The sequence below is a fragment of the Tachyglossus aculeatus genome, chromosome 2, assembly GCF_015852505.1.
Source record: "Tachyglossus aculeatus isolate mTacAcu1 chromosome 2, mTacAcu1.pri, whole genome shotgun sequence".
Taxonomy (NCBI): Eukaryota; Metazoa; Chordata; class Mammalia; order Monotremata; family Tachyglossidae; genus Tachyglossus; species Tachyglossus aculeatus.
The window spans coordinates 73,366,456-73,391,522 of NC_052067.1; the positions used below are offsets into that span (position 1 = coordinate 73,366,456).

Here is a 25,067-nt window from a genome sequence, read left to right on the forward strand (position 1 = left end):
TCAAACACTGTTCCGAGCGCCAGGATGGGTTTAAGTTAATTAGCTCGGACAGTCCCGGTTCCATATGGTGCCTTCAGTCTTAATACGAGGGAGAATAGGTACGGAATCTCCACTCTACAGTTGGGACACCAAGACACAGAGAAGTTAAGTGACCCACACATGGTCACCCAGCAAGCAACTGGCAGAGCCGGGATAAGAACACAGGTCCTCTGACTCCCAGGCTTGTGCTTTTTCCACTAGCCCAGAGTATTGATTGAGTGCTTAAGAGCTATACTAAACACTTGGGAAAGTACAGTACAATAGAATTGGTAGACACGATCCCTGCCCATAAGGACCTTACAGTCTCTTGTACTGTCCCAAGCTCTCAGGACAGTGCTCTGCATATAGTAGGCACTCTATCAATATTATTCATGGAGTGAAAACACATGCTGCATTCAAAAGAGAAATACCCAACTGTAGTTACCCAGCTCATTCAGGCTTCGCTAACCACCCACCCATGCAAAATGCCTTCCCTTCCTCGATTTACCCAGAAAGTTACAGAAAATGCAAGGATCTTTGGCTATAATGGTCTACACACCCCAAACCCCTTCCCCTCAATAATAACCAATGTTCTATTTCCTCGTTGACTCCGAATGGTATTTATTGAGGAGCGCCTACTGAATTAGAAGCACCGTTAACATCTGTCTTCCCCTCTAGATGTAAGCTCATTGTGGGGAGGGAATATGTCTGTTTATAGTTATATTGTATATGGTATTGTATATTGTATATAGAGAAGCAGCATGGCTTGGTGGAAAAAGCACGGGCTTGGGAGTCAGAGGATGTGGGTTCTAATCCCTGCTCTGCCACTTGTCTGCTGTCTGACCTTGGGCATGTCACTTCACTTTTCTGTGCCTCAGTTACCTCATCTGGAAAATGGGGATGAAGATTGTGAGCCCTGTGCGGGATAACCTGATTACCTTGTATCTGCCTCAGAGCTTAGAACAGTGCTCAGCACATAGTAAGTGCTTAACAAATAACATCACCATCATCTCCCAAGTGCTTAGTACAGTGCTCTGCACACAATAAGTGCTCAATAAAAACAACTGACTGACTGACCGATTGACTGAGCACTTGGGGTAGTAACATAGATACCTGTTCCCTGCCCACAAGGACCTTACACTCCTGTTGCTGCCCAGACCTGTTCTACTGATCCACCCGGGCCAAAAGACTTTCTGTATTTTGTCATGCAAATGACTCAACCCCAAGCACACATATCCGGGGCATCACCCAATTCCCCTAAAGATTACAACAGAACACTGTGCTGCTCCTATTCGGCCATTCATTCTTCCATTCATTTGGGAGCATTTATTAGGTGCCTACTGTGTACAGAGTACTGTACTGAGTGCTTGAGAGAGAGCACTCTTCTAAGTGCTGGAAAATTAACACAAAGGTAAGCATTAGAATACAGTCCCTGGTCCCCCTGGGGCTCCCAGTCTAAGAAAAGGAGAGGGAGGTAACCTCATCTCCCCCACCCCTCCCGTTCTCTCTCCCTTCTGCACTGCCTATGTACCTCGCCTTTCCACTCCGGAGCACTTTGATTCTCATCCCACCCCACAAAGCATTTAGAGTAATAACAATTATGGTATTTGTGTTCTATCACTAAGCCATGCTGCCCTGCCTGAACTCAACAGATACCATAATCATAATAAAAATAACCAAATCTAACCCTGACAAGTTGCCTATGATGCACAGTAGACACGTACAGAAGTCCATACATGGGGCAGGAAAAAATAAGCTCCCTTTTTCCAAAGATCAGTTTCATCTTTGGAAATGACAAGATGCTAAAACTAAGCTTAAAAATGTAATGTCACTACACAGCTTCCAACACTAGGAGTGGGGAGTAAATGACTCCACAAACCAATTGTTTGCTGTGGATCAGCAGTTCTGTAATACAGCTTTACTTATAAAAGACTCAGAGTGTACTATACTTGTAAATCTGGCACATACATTAAAAAAAATAGCATATGCTATCCCTGCTTAGATAGTATCTTTTTAAGTCTAGTGTTAACCCAGTTTAAACTCTAAATGAAAGGGACGTAAATAAGCCTTCTCCATCTCTGCATCCAATGTTTCTGCAAATAGATTTCACAATATCCACCTACTTTCATGCGTGCAATTGTCTGATTGATCTCTTCTGCACTCCCCACAGTGACAATGTTGGACTTGAGCATCTGGTCAATCAATATCAACCAGTCAGCTAGCTCAGTAGTAGTTTTATCCAGATCAGCAGGTAGTGAAAGTTCCAAAGCCTGCTGAGTCTGAGCAGGAATTTCTGAGGTAGATGAAACTAGCACCACCTTTTGGGCCATGGGATAAGCTGAAACGAAACAAACATGAATCAAGATTTTCTTTGTATATATTTCCTACCACACTAAAACAATTTCAAAAGAGAACCAAGAGAGATTATAAGAAGCTGAAAAACTCCAAAATTTATTGAGGCATCTAAAAATATCGCTACAAGAGAGCAGAGTTTAGCTATTATTTTTTTTCTCCAACAAGCATTTAGCCACGCATTTGCCTTCTTTAATCTATAAAATGAGAGCTAGGGAGAAAAGAAAGCAAAATCAAACAGATTTCAAACACATCTTATCATTTTCCAAAATATTGCACTAAACATTATTGGTTAAAAAATGACCACTCCAAGTTCTACAGATAAGTGATGTTTCTAAATCACATACCTACACCAAGAAGTTTTGTCACTTTTACAGTATCAATTTTCAGAAAATTCTCTCTACAGCTCTAGAGGAAATATTCTTATGCTCTCCAAACCCATAGTAGAACCTGGCTAAATATTCATTAACACAGTTCTGCCCTCACCCATATTTTCAGTATATGATTTGGAACAAATGGATTTGGATGGAAAAAGTCCAGGAAGATAGTGACAAGAACACAACTGTAAATCAGCTTTGAACTGGTAACAACTTGATTGGACTCTGCCAGAAATGCCATTCATGCAGACGGCATACTTCATTAGCATTTAAGGGGAACCAATTGCAAGCACAGTAGCAAATTTTCATTGCACATTTGAGAGAGAATGCTTTCGGGGAATTATGGAACTTTCTCCTGACAATATGTGTCTGTCCAGATAGAACACGATGTATTGTCAATATAAACTGTTGTGTACGTGCATGTGGCGTTGGTTGAATGAGTATTCCTTAATGTGAGTTCCTTCAAAAATGAAGCCTCAAAATTACTGGGACGACAATTGGAATTTAAAATGCCCTGCTTGTTCGAAACTAATTTGATCAGCCTACAGTGGTTCCCTGTGAGGTATTAATGAGTACTGATAAGTGTCAAATAAGTGTCAGAAAAGTGACAAGTGAAGAACTATATAGTTCAAGCTTCATTAAACAAAACTTAAATGAAACTGATTTTCCACAACTGTGTTGAATTTCACTCAGTGTGATAGGGTGAAATAGTTTCCAACCATCCTTCCCCTAATCATTTATTTTGGCACAACACGATTCCTGGATAATATGGGAGTTTTCAGAAACACGACTACCATGCGGTACTAGAAAATCTGTATTCTATAAAATATTCTCCACCATGAGAAAATTTCAATGAGAAACTCTGGTTGGTAAATATTTCTAAAAAAGGACAAATCATATTAAGTGGCTTTGTTCTTAAATTGTGAATCCTATGTAGGACAGGGACCATGTCCAATCTGATTATTTTGTATTTATGCAGCACTTAGCAACTAGGAAACTCTTAATAAATTCCAGAATTGTTATTTTGCATTATTTTTTAATTAAAAATTAACTTTAAAAAATTTTCAGAAATATAAAATGTTCAGATGATTTCACTGTGTCAAGTTAAAATAAAGGATTTGAAATAATACTTAGACTGTGAGTTCCTCCTGTAAACTGAAGGGTTCTTGTGGGTATAGAACATGACTATTAAACTCAGTTGTTCAATACTCTCCCAAGAGCTTAATTCAATGCTCTGCACATAGTAAGTATTCAATAAATACCACTGATTGGTATGTATTTTTCATTTGTTTACAATATACCACATGCTGAACTTAGCACTAATGTAAATAAAAGTTAGGCACACTGGATAATGTAATTTGGAGGGGGAACAAGAACTTACATAATTACATATTTACAGATGAGGAAACCGAGATACAAGAATTTAACTGACTTTTCTAAGACCACACACCAGGCAAGTGATCAGACTCCTAGACATGTGTTCTTTTCACTAGGCCATGCTGCTTCTTCTTATAAAATGATTAGGCTTCTTTTTTATGTCACTTGTTAAGTGCTTACTATGAGCCAGGCACTGTACTAAACGCTGAGGTAGATACAAGCTACTCAGGTTGGACACAGTCCATGATCCACTTGGGGCTCATGGTCTTAATCTCTACTTTACAGATGAGGTAAATGAAGCATAAGGAAATTAAGTGACTTTTCCAAGGTCACACACAGACAACTGGTATGGCAGGAAATAAAACCCAGATTCTCTGACTCCCAGGCGGATTCTCTACCCACTGAACCACACTGTTTCTCCAGTGAGTCCAATTCTGCCCCCCTTGTGGAGAAGGCAGAGGCTGGACTACCCAGGGAAGGGTGTCTTAACTGTTTTTAAATAGAGGAGAAGGGAACCCTGTGCACACTCAATGTTGAGTGCTGTATGAAGGGCAGATGGCAAATTACATTTTTAGCAATTATGGCAGAAGCAGTTCTGCTGCTTCTAGTATGACTACCATCAGCAGCGTGGCTCAGTGGAAAGAGCACAGGCTTTGGAGTCAGAGGTCATGGGTTCAAATCCCTGCTCTGCCAACTGTCAGCTGTGTGACTTTGGGCAACTCACTTAACTTCTCTGTGCCTCAGTTACCTCATCTGTAAAATGGGTATTAAGACTGTGAGCCCCCCGTGGGACAACCTGATCACCTTGTAACCGCCCCAGGACTTAGAACAGTGCTTTGCACATACTAATTGCTTAATAAATGCCATTATAATAATAATAATAATTATTATTATTATTATCTGTGTTAGAAAGACCCATGTATACGCTATGCCTTTCAGGTGGTTATCAGGCTGCTACCGCCTGGCAACAACTGCTAGAGAAGCAGTGTGGCTCAGTGAAACGAGCACAGGCTTGGGAGTCAGGTCATGGGTTCTAATTCCAACTCCACCGCTTGTCAGCTGTGTGACTTTGGGCAAGTCACTTCACTTTTCTGTGCCTCAGTTACCTCATCTGTAAAATGGGGATTTAGACTGTGAGCCCCAAGTGGGACAACCTAATTTCCTTGTATCCCCCCAGCTCTTGGAACAGTGCTTGTCACAGAGTAGGTGCTTAACTAATACCATCATTATTATTATTATTTATTATTAACAATTCTCTTGTTCATCCACGCAGAAATTAAAGCAAAAAATATAAAAAGAGGGCAGAAAAGATAGCATTCTTAAAACTGCAGTTCAAAGTGCATGTTATTTAATTCCCTTGAGCTGCAGGAAGAGAACAGATTCCAATGAAATTACACATGACCAAGATGCCTGGCTTCTTTACTCACCAGAAAGCTTTGACTGTGTCATATAACAGGGTTCCTGACCGTATTCTTCCAAATCTTTGACTGTATTGGAGATTTTTCTGGATACCTATGATGGAACCAAAAAGTGACATCAAGTAAAAAGAGTATTTCATCTCTGAAGGAAAGTGAAATAAGCCCCAAATTAAAAGGGATGAAATTTTCTTCCAGATGTTAAATTTCCCTTGAATATAATCAAAACTATATTTAACAAATTGGAGTATTGAGGAAAATCAGCACACTCTAAAGGTGTAAACTACATTACTGAATTATCTGAATAAAATATGATACTATTCCTTTCTTAAGTAGTCTTCATATAAGAATAATTGTTCATGATACAGGTAAACATATCTCATAACCATCATCAATGAGTAAGTATTAAGCACTAAAAACTACTTAACACTATTATAAGTACTTCAAGTAAGCTGTAAATACTAACTAAAAATATGTGACTGCTTCCTTCTAGAAACCTTTATTTTTAAATGGGTAACAGCTTGTTGTGGGCAGGAATGGGTTTGTTCGTTGTTATACTGTACTCTCCCAAGTGCTTAGTACAGTGCTTTGCAAACCATAAGCACTTAATAAATACTATTGAATGAATATCCGCCAAAGACTGAGAGAAGATAACAGAAAAAAATATATGAATCTCTCAGAGATGGCATATTTCATACATGAGATGAGCTGAGATGCATTCTATTTTTTAAATATGGGATGGGGTGAAAGGTGACCTATTTTTGTTTTTCTACATGTTTGTTTTCTACATTCTATCTTATATGATCAGGGAAGCACAAAAGTGTAAGGTTGGAATGGCCTGGAAAGAGAATATGAAGAAGGACTGGAGAGGAATATAAACTGGGAATTCAAGCCAATAATGGGCCAGGAAGAAAACAGATGGTGATGGATCTGGAGAAGGAAACTTGAAAAACATGGACAAAAATAAGGAAACCGAAGGAGTAGGCAAAGAGAGTACTGGGTTGGTCATGTCCAAATACAGTTTCAGCCCTACCTCTCCTCCATCACAATCAGGGATATTTTAAGGGCTGTCAAAATTTTCAAAAAGTGGCTGGAGAAGGTAGGTTCATAGGTGAGTGGAAGGCCTGCTGTTCTACCTAGCACATGTGCACCCACAAATTGTCCAAGCATCTCATGCACTCAGAAATCACATCTTTGCCCATCCCAAGGTAAGTGATTTCCTAACTTACTCCTCTACATTTCTTTAGCACCCTTCTTCCTTAGATTTGCTTATGTGAGGCAAAACTTACTTTAATGAGGATGTTTAACAGTGACTACCTGTTATGGTGACTTTCCTACTTAATTTTTAAAAATCTAGACGTTAACCTAATCTATTTAATGATGAAAATCTAACAAGGCTATAAGAGACAGATAAAAACTCTTTTTTCCAGCATGTACACATTCTGGCCTTCCACCTGAAAATAAAAGCATTCATTCTTTCAGATGAACACTAACATCAGCACCTCTAACTTTAGTAAAACTATATACAAAAAAAAGAAAAGTTGATTCTGAAGAGTAAGATAACTAGATACAAGATGGGCAAAATCACACCTTATTCCATTTTATATTGAGAATCCTTAATCTTTCAGAAATTTCATCTCTTTCCCTGGAGTCTAAACTTTCATGTAACAGCATCTCCGGTTCAGTTCTAGTCAGCCACTTCAGTTTTTCTGCTTGTACCTCAGTCTCCTTGGCTAAGTCCTAAAGGGGGCAGAAGAAAGCTTCAGTTAGAAGCTGCTGATACAAACAGCAATAGTAAACCCTGGGCGGCAAAGGCTGGGTGGGAAAGATGGTTTTAAGCAAAATTCACTCAAAGGCATAGTTGTTCTGATGAACAGCCCTAATACATATTCTTGAAACCCGTAATGGTTATATAGCAGAAAAATGGTTAGGAAATAAACTCAAGACAACCACAGATCTGCTACAGTATTAGGTAAACATACTTGAATATAACTATTACAGAAACATGTTATCAATCAATGGTACTGAATGCTTACTATGTGCAGAGAACTGTATTATGTTCAGTCCATGTTTCTGCACTCCCCAAAAACCTCCAGTGGTTGGCCATCCACCTCCTCAAACAGAAACTCTTTACCATTGGTTTTGAAGCACTCAATCACCTACCACTCCTACCTCACCTTGCTACTCTCCTACTACAACCCAGCCTGCATGCTTCGCTCCTATAATGCCAACCTACTCACTGTACTTTGATCTCATCTATCTCGCCACTGACCTCTCGCCCACATCCTGCGTCTGGCCTGGAATGCCCTCCTTCCTCATATCTGACAGATAATTATTTACCCACTTCAAAGTCTTATTGAAGGCACATGTCCTCTTTTTTTTTCTTCCACTCCCTTCTGTGTCACCCTGACTTGCTACCTTTATTCATTCCCCCTCCTAGCCCCACGTCACTTAATGTACAGATCTGAAATTTAATTATGTCGATCTCCCCATCTACACTGTAAATTCACTGTGGGCAGGGAATGTGTCTGTTATACCTCCCGAGCACTTAGTACACTTGAGAAGCAGTGTTGCTTAGTGGATAGAGCAATAGAGCACAGGCTTGGGAGTCAGAAGTGCCTGGGTTCTAATCCTGTCTGCTGTGTGTCCATGGGCAAATCACTTAAATTCTCTGGGCCTCAGTTACCTTATCTGTAAAACTGGGATTAAGAGTGTGAGCCCCATGTGGGACAGAGACTGTGTACAACCTGGTAAAATATCTATCCCAGTGCTTAGAAGAGTGCCTGGCACATAGTAAGAGCTTAACAAGTACTGTTATTATTAGTAGTAGTAGTAGTACAGTGTTCTGCACATAGTAAATGCTCAGTAAACACAATCGATTGATATTAAGTGCTTGGAAGAGTCCACTACATCAGAGTAAGTAGGCACATTAACAAATATCAATTCCCATGGCTGCTTTGGAACAAAATTTTAAAAATATTGGTTTATAGGAAAAAATAGCTTATTATAAACAAAGATTCATTTGCTCATTTCCCCTTTCTCAAAGTAAGGTGAGTTTATTTTCAAAGGTTACTTGGGAAAAGGTTTATTTTAATAAATATCTGAACCACTTGGAAATAAGAGTTCAATGATTCATAGTCTGTGCAAGCATGTGCGTGCATGCGCGTGCACACACACACACACACACACACACACACACACACACACACAAACAGAAACACCTGCACTTGAATGGCTGACTGATAAGTACCAGTTTAATCACCTGTGAATATTCATTTACATCTGGGAGGCTATTTCTCATCCTTTTTTGGAGTAATAAATATTTCAATAAATCCTACTCCTAAATGAGCTCCTTTTCATCTGCCAATTTTAGGTTATCTCTGGGTACCATAAATATTTTATAAATCCAAATATAAAGCCACTGGAAAATCAAGGTTAATCAAGCAACAGTGATTAACAAAATTATGCTACTAAATATATGTCAAACAGCTAAAGTTAATAGGAGATTTTCAGCAGCTGAGTGATATGTACTTTTTCCATACAACTCTAATATTAAGACATCAGTTTCCTAAGGAAAGAAATCCAGAATAATTGCATCCCAAACTTTTGGCTGGGAGGCAGCAAGACCTAGTGAAAAAGAGCCTGAGGCAGGGAGTTAGGACATCTGGGCTCTTTTCTCAATGTCACCAAAGTCACAACCTCTAAGGGCCTCTCTTTCCTTCCAGGGAAAATGGGGATAAGACACTAGCTCTCCTTTCAATCAGTCAGTCATTCATTTCATTAATTTGTATTTGTTGAGTGCTTACTGAGTGTGGAGCACTGTATTAAGAGCTTGGGAGAGTATAAAACAACAATGAACAGACAAATTCCCTTCCCACAATGAGCTTACATCAGTGGCATTTATTAAGTACTTACTATGTGCAGAGAGCACCATACTAAGAGCTTGGGAGAGAAAAGATTCTGGGTGCTTAACTTGACACCTGTCTACTTGTTTTGTTTTGTTGTCTGTCTCCCCCTTCTAGACTGTGAGCCCGTTGTTGGGTAGGGACCGTCTCTATACGTTGCCAACTTGTACTTCCCAAGTGCTTAGTACAGTGCTCTGCACACAGTAAGCACTCAATAAATATGATTGAATGAATGAATGAACATTATGACAGAATTGGCAGACATGCTCCCTGCCCATTACAAGCATACAGTCCTACAGTCCGGGGTGGTGGTGGTGGGGGGAGGGAGACAGACATTAATATAAATAATTTATAATATATAATTCATCTGGGATGTGACAAGTCTCTAGATTGTAAGCTTGTTGTGGGCAGGGAATGTGTCTGTATTGTGTATTTCATTCATTCAATCGTATTTATTGGGCGCTTACTGTGTGCAGAGCACTGTACTAAGGGCTTAATCGTGTATTGAGAGTGTATTGTACTCTCCCAAGCAATTAGTACAGTGTTCTGCACACAGTAAGCGCTCAATAAATACGGCTGAATGAATGAGGAGCTAGTAAGAGTAACTAACACCTACAATAACAAACCTTAACAGACAGCTGCAGGCCTTAGGCAGACCAGAAGCAGGCTCAAGACATGCTGTGCGATGCAGGCGGGAAGAAGTCATCAAGAAACACCTAGGAGGTCTAGGTATCTCCCTTAAGCAAGGAGATGATGCTTACAAGACCTGGCAGATCTGAGGGCGATCCATGGTAAAATCAGAGGGGCTGTCAAAGAGGAGGCTGAAAGGAGGAGAAGAGGTGGCTCACAGGCTTGGGGGTGCGGAAGAAGGGTGGGGAAGTTGACAGGGCTGGGGACCTTGCCCCACCCCAGGAGTTCACAGGGCACTATGAGGTGAGGGGGGTGATAAGGAAAAAGAAACTGGTGGGGAACAGACACTCACTTTCCTCTTTAGATAGTGAGCCACACTTAATAAATTAAGATATTTCTTAGGCCCTTATTATGTGCCAAGCATTGGGGTAGATACAAGAAAATCATGACACTACACAGTCCCTCATGGATTCACTAAGTAGAAAGGAGTTGGATTTAATCTCCATTCTACAGATGAGAAAACTGAGGCACAGAGAGATTAAGTGATTTACCTGCAAGGTAAGTGGCAGAATTGGGATTAGAACCCAGGTCCTCTGACTTCTCAGGCTTATGCTCTTTCCACTAAAACATGCTGCTCCTGATATGATCATATCTACAGCACTTAGCACATAATAAGCACTTCATAAAGACCATTATCGTTGTTACAAGCAATGTCAATAACAACTACATATTTAAATTTATTCTGCTGCAAAAAACACATTTTACGATAAGTATGGTTATTGTCCTTTAGAAATTAAACTGCGTGCCTGATTCTCCTTTGGCTTACGAAATGTTTCTCACTTTTAAGCAGATCAACAAAAGTCAGAGGTACAAAGACAGGGAGACCATAAAAAGACTTGCCTTGAATTCTTGCAGTTTTTCTTCAGGTTTAGATGAAGATCTCATTTCCACTGTATTTTCAGCCTTTTCTATCCAGCAGTCAATTTCATCCATCTGTTTCTTATATTCCATTAGTCGTTCACTTTCTCCTCTCAACCTAAAAAATATATGTTATTAGAAAATATTCAGCTAGCTCACCAAAATGGCAGCAGAGGTATTTAGCGGAAAGAATAATAAAATGCTCATTTGCCTTCAAAATATTAGCAACAGAATGTTGCAAGATTAAATTAGGAGTAAGGCAATGGGGAACATTCTGGGACACTGAATGTGTTTCTTGCAACAACTCATTCCGTATTCAATGTAACATGCAATTTCAATTTTCATTTCTCTTAAAATGTTCACCCTAAATCAAAAGTAGATGTTGTACCACTATTTTAAATCTATAGAATGAGATTAACTAAAAAGCATATTTTTTTTTAGACTAGGACAGCAACCTTGACTGGTACTGGTAGAACGTGTTCAGATATAGTATAATCAATGTGACCAGCATCCATCTGATTTCCAACCCAAAAAACTGCATCCAAAAGCATACCTTGCAAATTCTAAACTTGCTAAGTAAGGTATGCTTTTTGACGCATGCTTTCCTATATATTTAATATATTTCCTATATTTTTAATAGGAAAGAGAAATCTGCATATTTTCCATCAAGTAATCTACAAATGTCATATTCTAGGCCTTTCCTATAGTCAATAGTTTCAAGTTCACAAGAGATTAACCAAAATAAATGTAATCAGCATTATTAAATTTCACTCAGTTGCTAAAAAGAGAAGTGTTTCTTTAAATATTCTAGTTAAGGTAAACTACCTTAAAAGTCAGAAATGAATGGACAAGAAGGCAATGAAGTAATTTGACTGAATAATGAATAATCTGAGTGATCAGTTTACTTTTAGAAAAATATGGTATGAATGAAAGCTGAACAAAAAAATATGGCCTAATTGTGTCTAAATATTATATCATTTTAGGATAATACTGTAGGGGAGTGCAAAAAACTTCTAAAAGGTCTCTTCTGTGTTTTAAAGGGTTTTTCTAAGTACAATTTGTTCGATGTTCCACATTAATGAACTTGTTACCTCTGTTGTCTGTCCATCACTTCTGCCACGATTCTGCTGAAGCGGTTGTTTAACCCTGTCAACTTCTCTTGCAGAAAGCTCCCATCAGCCGTGGAAAGTTTCTGTATGATTCCTTCTCCAGTCCGGTTTAATGCTGAGAGGCTGGACTGGTGGCTGCTAACTCCCTCTTCAAGTTCCTGCCATTGGTGTAAGACCCAAGATGAATTATACTGCTTAACTACCCTCCAGGTATATATTCACTAAAAAATGAGAAGTTCTGCAGAAGCATTTAAAAACAGTAAGACTTACAAATGGGTACTGGGAAAGTAGCAACGTTCTTTAGAAGAATATTTTTAAACAAGAGAGTATGATTTTAAGAAAGTGAATAAAGGTGAAAAATTATTTTTCCACCTAATTTAGGACTCTTGCAAATTTCATCACACTAAAGTGTTCATTCATTCATTCATTCAGTCATATTTATTGACGCTTACTGTGTGCAGAGCACTGTACTAAGCGCTTGGGAAGTACAAGTCGGCAACATATAGAGACGGTCCCTAGCCAACAATGGGCTCACAGTCTAGAAGGGGGAGACAGGCAACAAAACAAAACATGTGGACAGGTGTCAAAACCGTTCGAATAGCTATAGGCACATCATTAATAAAATAGAGTAGTAAATATGTACAAGTAAAATGAATAGAGTAATAAATATGTACAAATATATACAAGTGCTGTGGGGAGGGGAAGAAGGGAGGGAGGGAGGTGATGGGGAGGAGGAGAGGAAAAAGGGGGCTCAGCCTGGGAAGGCCTTCTGGAGGAGGTGAGCTCCCTGTAGGGCTTTGAAGGGAGGAAGAAAGCTAGTTTGGCAAATGTATGGAGGGAGGGCATTCCAGGCCAGGGGTCAACGGTGGGACAGGCGAGAAAGAGGGACAGTGAAGAGGTAAGCGGCAGAGGAGCAGAGGGTGTGGGCTGGGCTGTAGAAGGAGAGAAGGGAGGTGAGGTAGGAGGGGGCAAGGTGATGGACAGCCTTGAAGCCAAGAGTGAGGAGTGTTTGCTTGATTCGTAGGTTGACAGGCAACCACTGGGGATTTTTGAGAAGGGGAGTGACATGCCCAGAGCATTTCTGTACATAGATAATCCAGGCAGCAGAGCAAAGTATAGACTGAAGTGGGGAGGGAGAGGAGGATGGGAGATCAGAGAGGAGGCTGATGCAGTAATCCAGTTGGGATAGGATGAGAGATTGAACCAGCAAAGTAGCGGTTTGGATGGAGAGGAAAGGGCGGATCTTGGTAATGTTGTAGAGGTGAGATCGACAGGTTTTGGAGATGGATTGGACGTGTGGGGTGAATGAGAAAGCGGAGTCGAGGATGACACCCAGGTTGCGGGTTTGTGAGATGGAAAGGATGGTAGTGCGGTCTACAGTCACGAGAATGTCAGGGAGAGGACAGGGTTTGGGAGGGAAGATAAGGAGCTCAGTCTTGGACATATTGAGTTTTAGATGGCGGGCAGCCTTCCAGATGGAGATGTCCTGATGGCAGGAGAAGATATGAGCCTGGAGTGTTAAAGTGTTAAAGAAGGAACCCATAAAATGAACTGCTGGTTAATGTTAATGCTAATAATTTAATCATATTTGATGCTAATACATTTCTCGTACTTTCCAAGCAGATACGAGATATTCCCATCTTTCTTTAGAATGTGCTCCTACCTATTTTTGTACTCCTGCATGACTGTAATTATTCAATATGTCAAAACTCCCACCACCTGCAAACTGCACTTGTAACCCAAAAAAGTAACAGAAGAGCCCTCCTGAGAAAGTCAAGCTCAAACAGATGAACACTTCAAAAAAGTACTAAACAAAAACAAAACTTTTCTGCAACTTTAATTTCATATATTTCAGGATCTTCATAATTAAAAGGTGAAAAAAATGCAACAATGGAAATGCCTTTAAAGAAAACTCCTCACTAACTTTAAATCAACATACAAAAAGTTATGAACAATGAAATTTCAGTTTCACTGATAGAAAAGGACTAAAATCTCAACTAAAATCCAATATATTTGATAGCTTCTATTTAAGACAGATAACCAATATTGAGTTATTTTTTTAAAAAAAACAAGTCCTGAGCATACTTTAGAAATTATTTTAGTTATCTACCAAGAATCATAACTTGTGAAAACATTAATAAGAGTGACAAGTGAATCTGTGACCAGCGATATCAATGACTACCATTCTCTCAAAAGGTATAATTAGATAAAATCTAAATACACAAATAACAAACCCCAATAAACAGTTTTGCTAAGTATTTTTCAGTTTACCAATTCAAATTTTGCACTGGTTAATTCAAAGTTTATTTGCAATATTCCAGATTTTTTTAATTTCACAAATCATTTAACAAAGTGCTATGGTACTAACTAGAATAAATACTATCTATGCCAAGAGTTTTCAGAATAACTAAAAAGACATAAAATCTTCATAAATCTATTTTGTAATGTAACAGAATCTTTTTACTTTGAAACACAATGTTATAGAAATTACAGACTAAAAATAAAGGCAAATTACTTAGGAGCTTCTCGGTGCTTCGACAGAGTAGCATCCATGATTAGCACCTACCTGCTGGTGCATTTCAGCCTTCTGTGTATCCACACTCCCATCAGGAGCCTGGGTATCTGCCAGTAACTGCTCAGCTTCTGACACCCACTGAGTGAGGTCATTGATGTCGCAATGGAACTGTCTCCATTCTTCTACTGCCCTATCGAAATAACTGTTAGAAAACAAAAACAAAATGTTGGCAAATTTTCCAGATTGCTAAACATTTTAGGATACACATTTATCATTATTGATTGATAAACATGAAGGTAGAAATGGACTTAAAACGAAAGAACATGGCTCAGGTGGTACACTCCAGGTAATAACAACTTTGAGAGTTCCCCCATCTGACATTCTAATGACAGCACAGAAAAATGGTCCCACATGCAAATACAGCTTTTTAGTTGCAGTGACTACAGTGAGGCAAACTAAATGGGCATTTTCTGCTTTTAAAATCAGATTGATTAGCTGCAGAAAAGTTAAACCACAGCATTCGATAACACTTCACGTTTCAAAGAGTATGAGAAGTAAAATATGATTGATCACTCCAACTCCCAGACAGAATACTCGCACTGCTAAACATAAAGTCAAAGATCCATGATAATCTCAACATCTTCTCAAACACTGTTATTTTTTTTCCTGTGACCATTAGCAGTAACTTTGAGTTGAGTGTTCAAGGCACTTATTCTCTGAGTCAGATCAACATGAACAAATCATTCTAAGCAAGAAAAATGTTTCTAAATGGATTGTTTCACCCCAACTCTTCCAATCTTCCTTTCCATATTTTTACTAGGGTGGCCATTCAATTTGGTTTTACAGTGGGATTTTTCAGTTATCAGCTGCTGGGTCTCCTGCCTGGCAGTGAGTGTGGAGTGGGTAGGCTAGGGCAGTAAAGGGCAGTACAGTATTGAGAAATGTCAGTCTTCACCTTACCTTTAAAATCCATACAAAATAAAGCACATTTTCTTTTAAAACACCTGAGATCTGGAGAATATCAAATTGCCCTAGGTTTTCCTCATTCCCCCTCAAGCACCCAAGTCAGGCACACAGGACCAGCTTAAGACCCTGGAAGGAGTTGGACGCTGGCACAAGAGGCCCCCAAGACAAGGTGTACCCCACTTCCACACTTCTTATGGAGCATTTGCATCTACAAAGAGCTGCTCTGACCTAGGACTACCTTTACTTCAAAGCTGCTAAGTGAGGAAGGGATTCTTGGACCAACAGCTGTGGAACCCTGATGCCAAAGTGGCACTTCCCAGCCAAGTCCGCCGTTGCCAAGTGGATAAAGTGGTACTAGCTGCAACAACAGCAACAGAAAGCCTGCCTAAATGGGTTAGAGACAAGATAATAGGCTCGGACACAGTGCCTGTCCCAATTGGTGTTCACAATCTAATCGAAGGGAGAACAGGTACTGAATCCTCACTGTACAATTGGAGAAATTAAGGCACAAAGGAGTGATTTGTCCAAGGTCATGAAAGTGGCAGAGCTGGTATTAAAACCCAGGTACTCCCAGACCTGTGCTCTTCCCAGTAGGCCATGCGTCACGCCGCTTTTCAAAATAGACTTAACTGACCTAAAAGAAATTGTGTTCGCTACAATGATCCATAAAGGATTTCTCTTTTGGAAATCCTTCCTGTAGAAGCAAAAACATCTGCCAGATAAAAATCAAACTTATGTACCCTTGAGTACACATAACCCAATTATTTCTCAATGTTATTGCTGATATTTCATAATGTTTCTTGAAATATTTTTACCCCAAAACCACCAATGTTTTTCATCCTTGTATTTTCAACAGTCACTCAGTGAGCACTTAGTGTACACAGACCACTATACTAAGTGCTGGGAACACATACTAAAAAAGCAAGACATGATCCCTGATCGCAAGAAACTGAAAAACTAATGAGGATGCTTACGGTTTAATGTATACTATTACACACTTTCATTTTTTAGTGCTATTTGTTAAGGACTTATTATGTGCCAGGCACTAAAAGGCAGCATGGCCTAGTGGAAAGAGCAGAGGCCTAGGAATCAGAGGACTTGTGTTCTAATCCTAGCTCTGCCACATGTCTGCTGTGTGAACTTGGGCAAGTCACTTAGCTTTTCTGTGCCCCAGTTACCTCATCTGTAAAATGGGGATCAAGACTGTGAGACCCATGTGGGACAGGGGCTGTGTCCAACCTGATTACCTTCTATCCACCCCTAGTACAGTGCTTAGTACAGTGCCTGGAACATAGCAAGTGCTTAACAAATGTCATTATTATTATTATTACTAAGTGCTGGAATAGATACAAGCTAATAATAATAATAATAATGGCATTTATTAAGCGCTTACTATGTGCAAAGCACTGTTCTAAGCGCTGGGGAGGTTACAAGGTGATCAGGTTGTCCCTCGTGGGGCTCACAGCCTTAATCCCCATTTTACAGATGAGGTAACTGAGGCCCAGAGAAGTTAAGAGACTTGCCCAAAGTCACACAGCTGACAATTGGCAGAGCCGGGATTTGAACCCATGAGCTCTGACTCCAAAGCCCGGGCTCTTTCCACTGAGCCAGGCTGCTTCAGATTGGAAACTGTCCCTTTCTCATATGGGGCTCACAGTGCTAATCCCCATTTTACAGATGAGGTAACTGAGGCACAAAGAAGTTAAGTGACTTGTCCAAGGTCACAAGGAAGACACAGTTTTAATTCCCTGTTTTTCCCTTCCCTACCACTATCCTTCCTATCTCGTAAGCCTTGGTGTTGTCCTTTACTCACCTCTCTCATCACATCTCTATATTGAATCTATCACCAAATCCTGTTGGTTCTACCTTCACAACATTGCTAAAATCCGCCCTTTACTCTCCATCCAAGCTGCTACCAAGCTGATCCAAGCACTTATCCTATCCCACCTTGACTACTGCATCTGCCTCCTTGCTGATTTTCCAGCTTCCTGTCTCTCCCCATTCAAGTGCACACTTCACTCTGCTGCAAGGATCATTTTTCACCTCCCCAACCCTCAAGATCCTCCGGTGGTTGCCAATCCACCTCCGCATCAAACAGAAACTCCTTACCATCAGCTTTAAAGCACTCAATCAGCTCACCCCATCCTACCTCAGAAATTCATTCAATCCTTTAATTGTATTTATTCAGGACTTATTGCAGAGTACTACACTAAGAGCTTGGTAAAGTACAATGCAGAAATAAAGAGTGACAATCCCTGCCCAGAATGGGCTTATAGTCTAGAGGGGGGGAGACAGATCAATACAAATAAGCAGATATCAATATACATAAATAAAATTACAGATATATGCATAAATGCTGTGGGGCAGGGAGGGGAGGAAGAGCAAAGGAAGCAAGTCAGGGCAATACAGAAGGGAATGGGAGATGAACAAAAGTGGGGTTTAGTCTGGGAAGGCCTCTTGAAGGAGATATGCCTTCAGTAAAACTTTGAAGCGGGGGGGAGAGTAATTGTCTGGTGAAATTGAGGAGGGAGAGCATTCCCTGAGCATTCCCTGAGCATTCTACGCTGATGACACCCAGATCTACATCTCTGCCCCTGCCCTCTCCCCCTCCCTCCAGGCTCGCATCTCCTCCTGCCTTCAGGACATCTCCATCTGGATGTCCGCCCGCCACCTAAAGCTCAACATGTCGAAGACTGAGCTCCTTGTCTTCCCTCCCAAACCTTGTCCTCTCCCTGACTTTCCCATCTCTGTTGACGGCACTACCATCCTTCCCGTCTCACAAGCCCGCAACCTTGGTGTCATCCTCGACTCCGCTCTCTCATTCACCCCTCACATCCAAGCCGTCACCAAAACCTGCCGGTCTCAGCTCCGCAACATTGCCAAGATCCGCCCTTTCCTCTCCATCCAAACCGCTACCCTGCTAATTCAAGCTCTCATCCTATCCCGTCTGGACTACTGCACTAGCCTTCTCTCTGATCTCCCATCCTTGTGTCTCTCTCCACTTCAATCCATACTTCATGCTGCTGCCCGGATTATCTTTGTCCAGAAACGCTCTGGACATATTACTCCCCTCCTCAAAAACCTCCAATGGCTACCGATCAATCTGCGCATAAGGCAGAAACTCCTCACCCTGGGCTTCAAGGCTCTCCATCACCTCGCCCCCTCCTACCTCACCTCCCTTCTCTCCTTCTACTGTCCAGCCCGCACCCTCCGCTCTTCCACCGCTAATCTCCTCACTGTACCTCGCTCTCGCCTGTCCCGCCGTCGACCCCCGGCCCACGTCATCCCCCGGGCCTGGAATGCCCTCCCTCTGCCCATCCGCCAAGCTAGCTCTCTTCCTCCCTTCAAGGCCCTGCTGAGAGCTCACCTCCTCCAGGAGGCCTTCCCAGGCTGAGCCCCTTCTTTCCTCTCCCCCTTGTCCCCCTCTCCATCCCCCCGTCTTACCTCCTCCCCTTCCCCACAGCACCTGTATATATGTATACATGGTTGTACATATTTATTACTCTATTTATTTATTTATTTTACTTGTACATTTCTATCCTACTTATTTTATTTTGTTGGTATGTTTGGTTCTGTTCTCTGTCTCCCCCTTTTAGACTGTGAGCCCACTGTTGGGTAGGGACTGTCTCTATGTGATGCCAATTTGTACTTCCCAAGCGCTTAGTACAGTGCTCTGCACATAGTAAGCGCTCAATACGATTGATTGATTGATTGATTGATTCCAGGGTGATCTCCTATTATAGGCCAGCACACTCCAATCCTCTAGCTCCAGCTCATTCATTGTGCCCCAATCTCGTCTATCTCACCGCTGACCCCTTTGCCATGTCCTGTCCCTAACCTGGAACTCCCTCCCTCTCTGTATATGTCAGACCACCACTCTCTCTGCCTTCAAATCACTATTAAAGCCACATCTTCTCCAAGAGGCCTTCCCTGATTAAGCCCTCTTTTCCCTGGCTTGTTCTCCCTTCCGCTTTGTCTGTGAACATGGCTCTGTCACCTTTGGAAATTTAATAACAATAATAATTATGGTATTTGCTAAGCACTTACTATGTGCCAAGCACTGTTCTAAGCACTGAGGTAGATATACGGTAATCACAACAACATGGGACAATGTGGGGCTCACAGTCTTAATCCCCATTTTACAAATAAGGTAACTGAAGCACAGAGAAGTTAAGTGGCTTACCCAAGGTCACACAGCAGACAAGTGGCAGAAATGGGATTAGAATCCACGTCCTCTGACTCTCAAGCCCATGCTCTTTCCACTGAGCCATGTTGCTTCTCTGATATTTGATATTCACCCCATGCTCAGACCCACAGCATTTATACATATCTATTCTATTTATTTTATTTTGTTAGTATGTTTGGTTTTGTTCTCTGTCTCCCCCTTTTAGACTGTGAGCCCACTGTTGGGTAGGGACCGTCTCTAGATGTTGCCAACTTGTACTTCCCAAGCGCTTAGTACAGTGCTCTGCACACAGTAAGTGCTCAATAAATACGATTGATGATGATGATGATATATGCTATATAGCATTTATATATGCTTTGAAGCAGTGTGGCTCAGTGGAAAGAGCCTGGGCTTGGGAGTCAGAGGTCATGGGTTCTAATCCCGGCTCTGCCACATGTCTGCTGTGTGACCTTGGGCAAATCACTTAACTTCTCTGAGCCTCAGTTACCAAATCTGTAAAATGAGGATTAAGACTGTGAGCCCCACGTGAGACAACCTGATCACCTTGTATCCCATCCAGCGCTTAGAACAGTGTTTCACACATAGTAAGCACTTAACAAATGCCATCATTATTATTATATACATATCTTTTAATTATCTATTATAAATTATTTATTCATATTGATGTCTGTCTCTCTCTAGACTGTAAATTCAAGTGAGCAGGAAGCGTGTCTTATAATTCTGTTGTATCGTGCTCTCCCAAGAACATAATACAGAGCTCTGCACATAGTGCTCAATAATAACAATAATAATAATAATGGCATTTATTAAGCGCTTACTATGTGCAAAGCACTGATGACATAACTGAGGTACAGAGATATTAAGTGACTCTCCCAAGGTAACGCAGCAGACAAGTGGCTGAGTCAGGATTAGAACCCAGGTCTTTCTGATTCCCAGGCCCAGGTTCAACCCACTAAGCCACACTGCTTCTCATTTCAAAAAGAGGTCCACAGTCCACATCCTTCTTATTAGCATACTTTAAAGGCTGAGCAGAAGGGAGTGCTAGTGAAGTGCTGAGGATTTGAAAGAAACCAACTTAAGCTTAGCATAGTTATTCTCTAGCTTCCTCATTCAATCAATGGCATTAGTTAGTGCTTACTGTATGCTGTAATTTGGACCAAGTGCTTGATAAAATATATCATAACAGAGTTGGTAGACATGATCCCTGCCCACAGCAAGTGCTCAAAAAAATACGATTGATTCCAGGCCCAGGGGTAAATATGGGAAGGGGTGGGCAGTGAGATAGATGAGACTGTGTTCCGAGAGTAGCCTGGTGTTTAGAGGAGCACAGTGTGTATGTTAGGTTGTAGGGAGAGCTGATTGAGTGTCTTACAGCTGATGGAAGGAGTTTCTCTGTAGGATGCATAAATGGGCAGCCACTGAAGATTTTTGAGAAACGGAGAGAAATGGATTGAATGTATTTTCAGGAAAACTATCCTAGCAGCAGAGTGAAGACTGAATTCCTGTCCTACACAATGTTCATAATCTAAATGAAGGGAGAGTGGATATGTTTAACCCATTTTAAAGATGAGTAAGCTGAAGTCCAGAGAAGTTAAAATGACTTGCAAAAAAAAATCATACAAAAAGTCAAGAGCAAAGCTGGGATTAGAACCTGAGTCTCCTGGTAGTAGTAGTAATAGAGGTAGTGGTACTAATAGTAGTACCTGCATTCTAAGGCCCACTTGCTGCAGTGCATTTAATAAAATAGGAGTTTGGGACTTGAAAAAATGCAATGGTACACTTTCTCTGCCCACAAGGAGCTCACACACTACAGAAAAGACAAACATAAAAATATTTACAACTGGAGAAGTCAAAAATAAATAATGCAGACATATGACTGCTAAGAAGAGTGCAAATAATTTCATAAGTTTTGAATAAGCAATAGGGTTCAGGAAATTAACTGGTAAAACATGGGTGGGAAATTAATCAGTGGGAACCAATCATTGGATGTGGCTCATGCATGGCCCTTAAAGCTATCTTTTTAATGATGACACACATTTCAATGACAATCACCCTGGGGATCAATCATTTCTTTGTCCTCTGATCTTTAGCAGGCACAGACTTCTCATGTACTTATGTATTCATCACCAAGTAGTGGTTCCTGGGATATTTTTAATTGTAAGGAGACCGTGATGAAGTTTCTCAAGGCTGCTGGGAGATTACCTATTCAGAGGCAATTGTACCTCCACTCAGGAAAAGGAGTAGAACCTAATAATAATAATAGTAATTGTGGTATTTGTTAAGTGATTACTATGTGCCAGGCACTGTTCTAAGCACTGGGGTGGATACCAAGCAAATCGGGTTAGACACAGTTCCTGTCCCATGTGGGGCTCACAGTCTCAATCCCCATTTTACAGAGGAGGGAACTAAGGCACAGAAAAGTGAAGTTACTTGCCCAAGGTCACACAGCAGACAGGCGGCAGAGCCGCAATTAGAATCCATGACCTTCTGACTCCCAAGCCCATGCTCTGTCCACTGTACCACCCTGGAAAATAATCCAATACCAGTGAATGCTGTAGGAATGCAATCTATTTCTGGGATCCATTGGAAGACAATCTTCACCTTCTACCCTGCGGAGTTGCTGGAAATAGAATCTTTCCTCCAGGAAATTAGAACCTCAAAGTGAACCCTAGAGGTTCAGTGAGAGCAGAACAAGAGGAAATGCACCTGGCAGAGCAGCATGAAGACTTCAGGTTGAGAAAGGAGTACAAACTAGTGGAAACAGCACTGATCTGGAAGAGGGAGAGATGGATCCTCTTCCCAGCTTGTCACTAACAAGTGGATAACCTGGGTCCAGACCCTTAACTGTTCCCCAGTTTTCTCATCTGAAAAACAGGGATAATTAGATCTGGCTCTGCCTAACTCATAGAGCCATTTTGAGGAAAAAAATAATGATATTGTACACTGTACATATCCAAGTGTAATTTGAATCCAACAGCCTCAACTCTGCCTTCTCTGCCAATCTTATCTCCTCATCATTCTCATATCTCTGATCCCCAGGCCTGGCCTGCCACCACAGTCTGCTTCCTCTGCTACTGAATCCAAGCAACTAAATGGAGCTGGCCAAAATTTGGGCTTTGTCCTGTCTTCTCCCACTATAAATTTGCATCACGAAGCTCTGTTTCCCATTCCATAACTTTACTATTCCTTCCTCAGTAGCTCACAACATCCAGCAACATTTCCAAACCTTCATCTGCCTCCTAGAGCCCTCTCTTCCTAACCCTTGATGACCTTGTCAATTATTTTGTTGATAAAACTGAAGCTATGCAATCTTTTCAGAGTCTCCCACTCACTCCCTAAACTCTCTACTCTTGTTGGTGGTGATGGTGGTTTTTTTCATGTATGGTATTTGTTACCTGTTTACTACATGCCAGGAACTATACTAAGCACTGGGGTGATACAAGCTAATAAGGTTGGACACAGTCCATGTCCCACGTGGGGTCACAATCTCTATCCCAATTTTACAGATGAGGTAACAAGAACAGAGAAGTTAACACACTTGCCCACAGTCTCACAGCAGACAAGTGGCAGAGCCAGGATTAGAACCACAGTCCTTCTAACTCCCAGGCCATGCTCTACTTCTGCTTCCCAGGTGTTTCTTAAGAGATCTCCCTCTATAAATTTCCTCTGTGTATTTGCACTGCTAACCTGATCCCCATCTCACCTCCTAAAAATAATTCATCCCTTCTCTCCTCCCTCCAACCATTGCCATTTTCAATCACTCTCACTCTGATAGCTCCGCCTTAAAACATGCTGAAGTCTCCACCATACTTAAAATGATCTCTCAATCTCACCCTCTCCTCCACCTATCGCCCCATTCCCCTGTTCCCATTCTTATCCAAACTCTTAGACTGGGTTACATCTGCCTTTATTTCCCCTCCACCTTCTCTTCTCCACCCACTGCAGTCAGGTTTTCAACCACTTCACCCCACCAAGGCTGTACAAAGACACAAAACAGTGTGCCCAATTCTTGATAATTTTACCTTACTTCAAAAGAAGTTACTATATTTTATTTTAAAAGTAAAATTAAAATTTCTCCACTCAACTGTACCAACCTATTTTCAAAAACTTCAATTTTGCTCATCTTTCAAGACTTATTAAATACCAATGATACATATTTAAAGTCTTGATTAGAAACATTAAAATGAGGGTGCTCCATTATGAATAGCCTACTCAAAGAACATTAGCTAATATGGTTACTTGGGAAGAAAATGGAAAAAATAAGAAGTCACTTTCTTAAAAAAGGAAATATATAATCTTTATTAGGTGAAATACCAGAAAGTGCTAAAAACCTAGTCAAGGGAAAATGTGACCCTTACAACCATATGAGCTTCCATTTTATTTTCACTCATAAAAATATTTCCCAAGGAATTGACTGTGTGCCCACAGTTTGCATATAACCCAATATGAAGACATTTTTTAAACTGTCTCAAGTTAGAAAAGCACTGGCCAATTAGGGGAAAAGCAAAGGACATGTAATGAGTGTAACCCTTTGCTTCAAAGAACTATATCAATGCTGGACAAGGAAGAAGTTCATTGCTGTTTTGGTTAATAAAATGTCAGGGAGAAAGAAAGCCAGTGCTAAACCAATCACCCTGAGTATAACTTGATAGAGTAGTTTCTGGCTCCCAAACACACCCTTTTTTATTTTCTGGCACGTTGACAGAGATACTGTGGTATGAGGGAAACAACCCAATTCAGTCTGGCTTTGATGGGAAAATATTACCCAATTCCCACTCACTCAAACACATACATATCCAAACCACAGTGAATAACTGAACCTTGTTAACAGTATAGCACAGTTTTATAATTATCCTACACCAGGCAGATGTTTAATTTACCACATAAGGAACTAGCATTTTACAAAGGCTGAGGGAAAGGAAAAAGAAAAGGTTTCTAGTTTCAAACCAGGGAAAAATTAGTAGGATGGTAGTTACATGAAACTGAGTTTAAATGCAATTCATAATAAAATAAAAAAGAAAGGAAGTATAGACACATTTGGGGTCTCCAATTGTTAAGTTGCTCTTCATTTAAAGGTTTTCTTCCTGTAATTTAACAACTGAACATCCAGAGATTAACAGTACAATTCGTAGATTTTCCTTAACCCATGTTTTTCCTTACTCTCTCTTTGGGAGTGATTGGTTAGCACCTACAGCAAAGAAAACGAGGTGAAATTCCAACTGAGGAACTGAATTAATTGGTATCTGCACTGAGATCAAGTGGTGAACAAAAAGCTGAAATGAATGTGATTTTTGTATTA

General features: G+C 40.7%; 1 protein-coding gene across 3 annotated transcripts in view; it reads right to left on the reverse strand.

The window, feature by feature from the left end:
• The window catches only part of UTRN (utrophin), a 583,736-nt gene that overhangs the window by 325,592 nt on the left and 233,077 nt on the right, over window positions 1-25,067 (reverse strand). For all 3 annotated transcript variants that reach the window (XM_038766673.1, XM_038766663.1, XM_038766681.1), the window contains 6 exons: window positions 14,668-14,818; window positions 12,084-12,259; window positions 10,975-11,110; window positions 7,130-7,279; window positions 5,552-5,636; window positions 2,142-2,356 (listed from right to left, as the gene is read on the reverse strand). In XM_038766673.1, coding sequence (XP_038622601.1) covers window positions 2,142-2,356; window positions 5,552-5,636; window positions 7,130-7,279; window positions 10,975-11,110; window positions 12,084-12,259; window positions 14,668-14,818 — 913 coding nt within the window. The remainder of the gene's footprint in view (window positions 1-2,141; window positions 2,357-5,551; window positions 5,637-7,129; window positions 7,280-10,974; window positions 11,111-12,083; window positions 12,260-14,667; window positions 14,819-25,067) is intronic.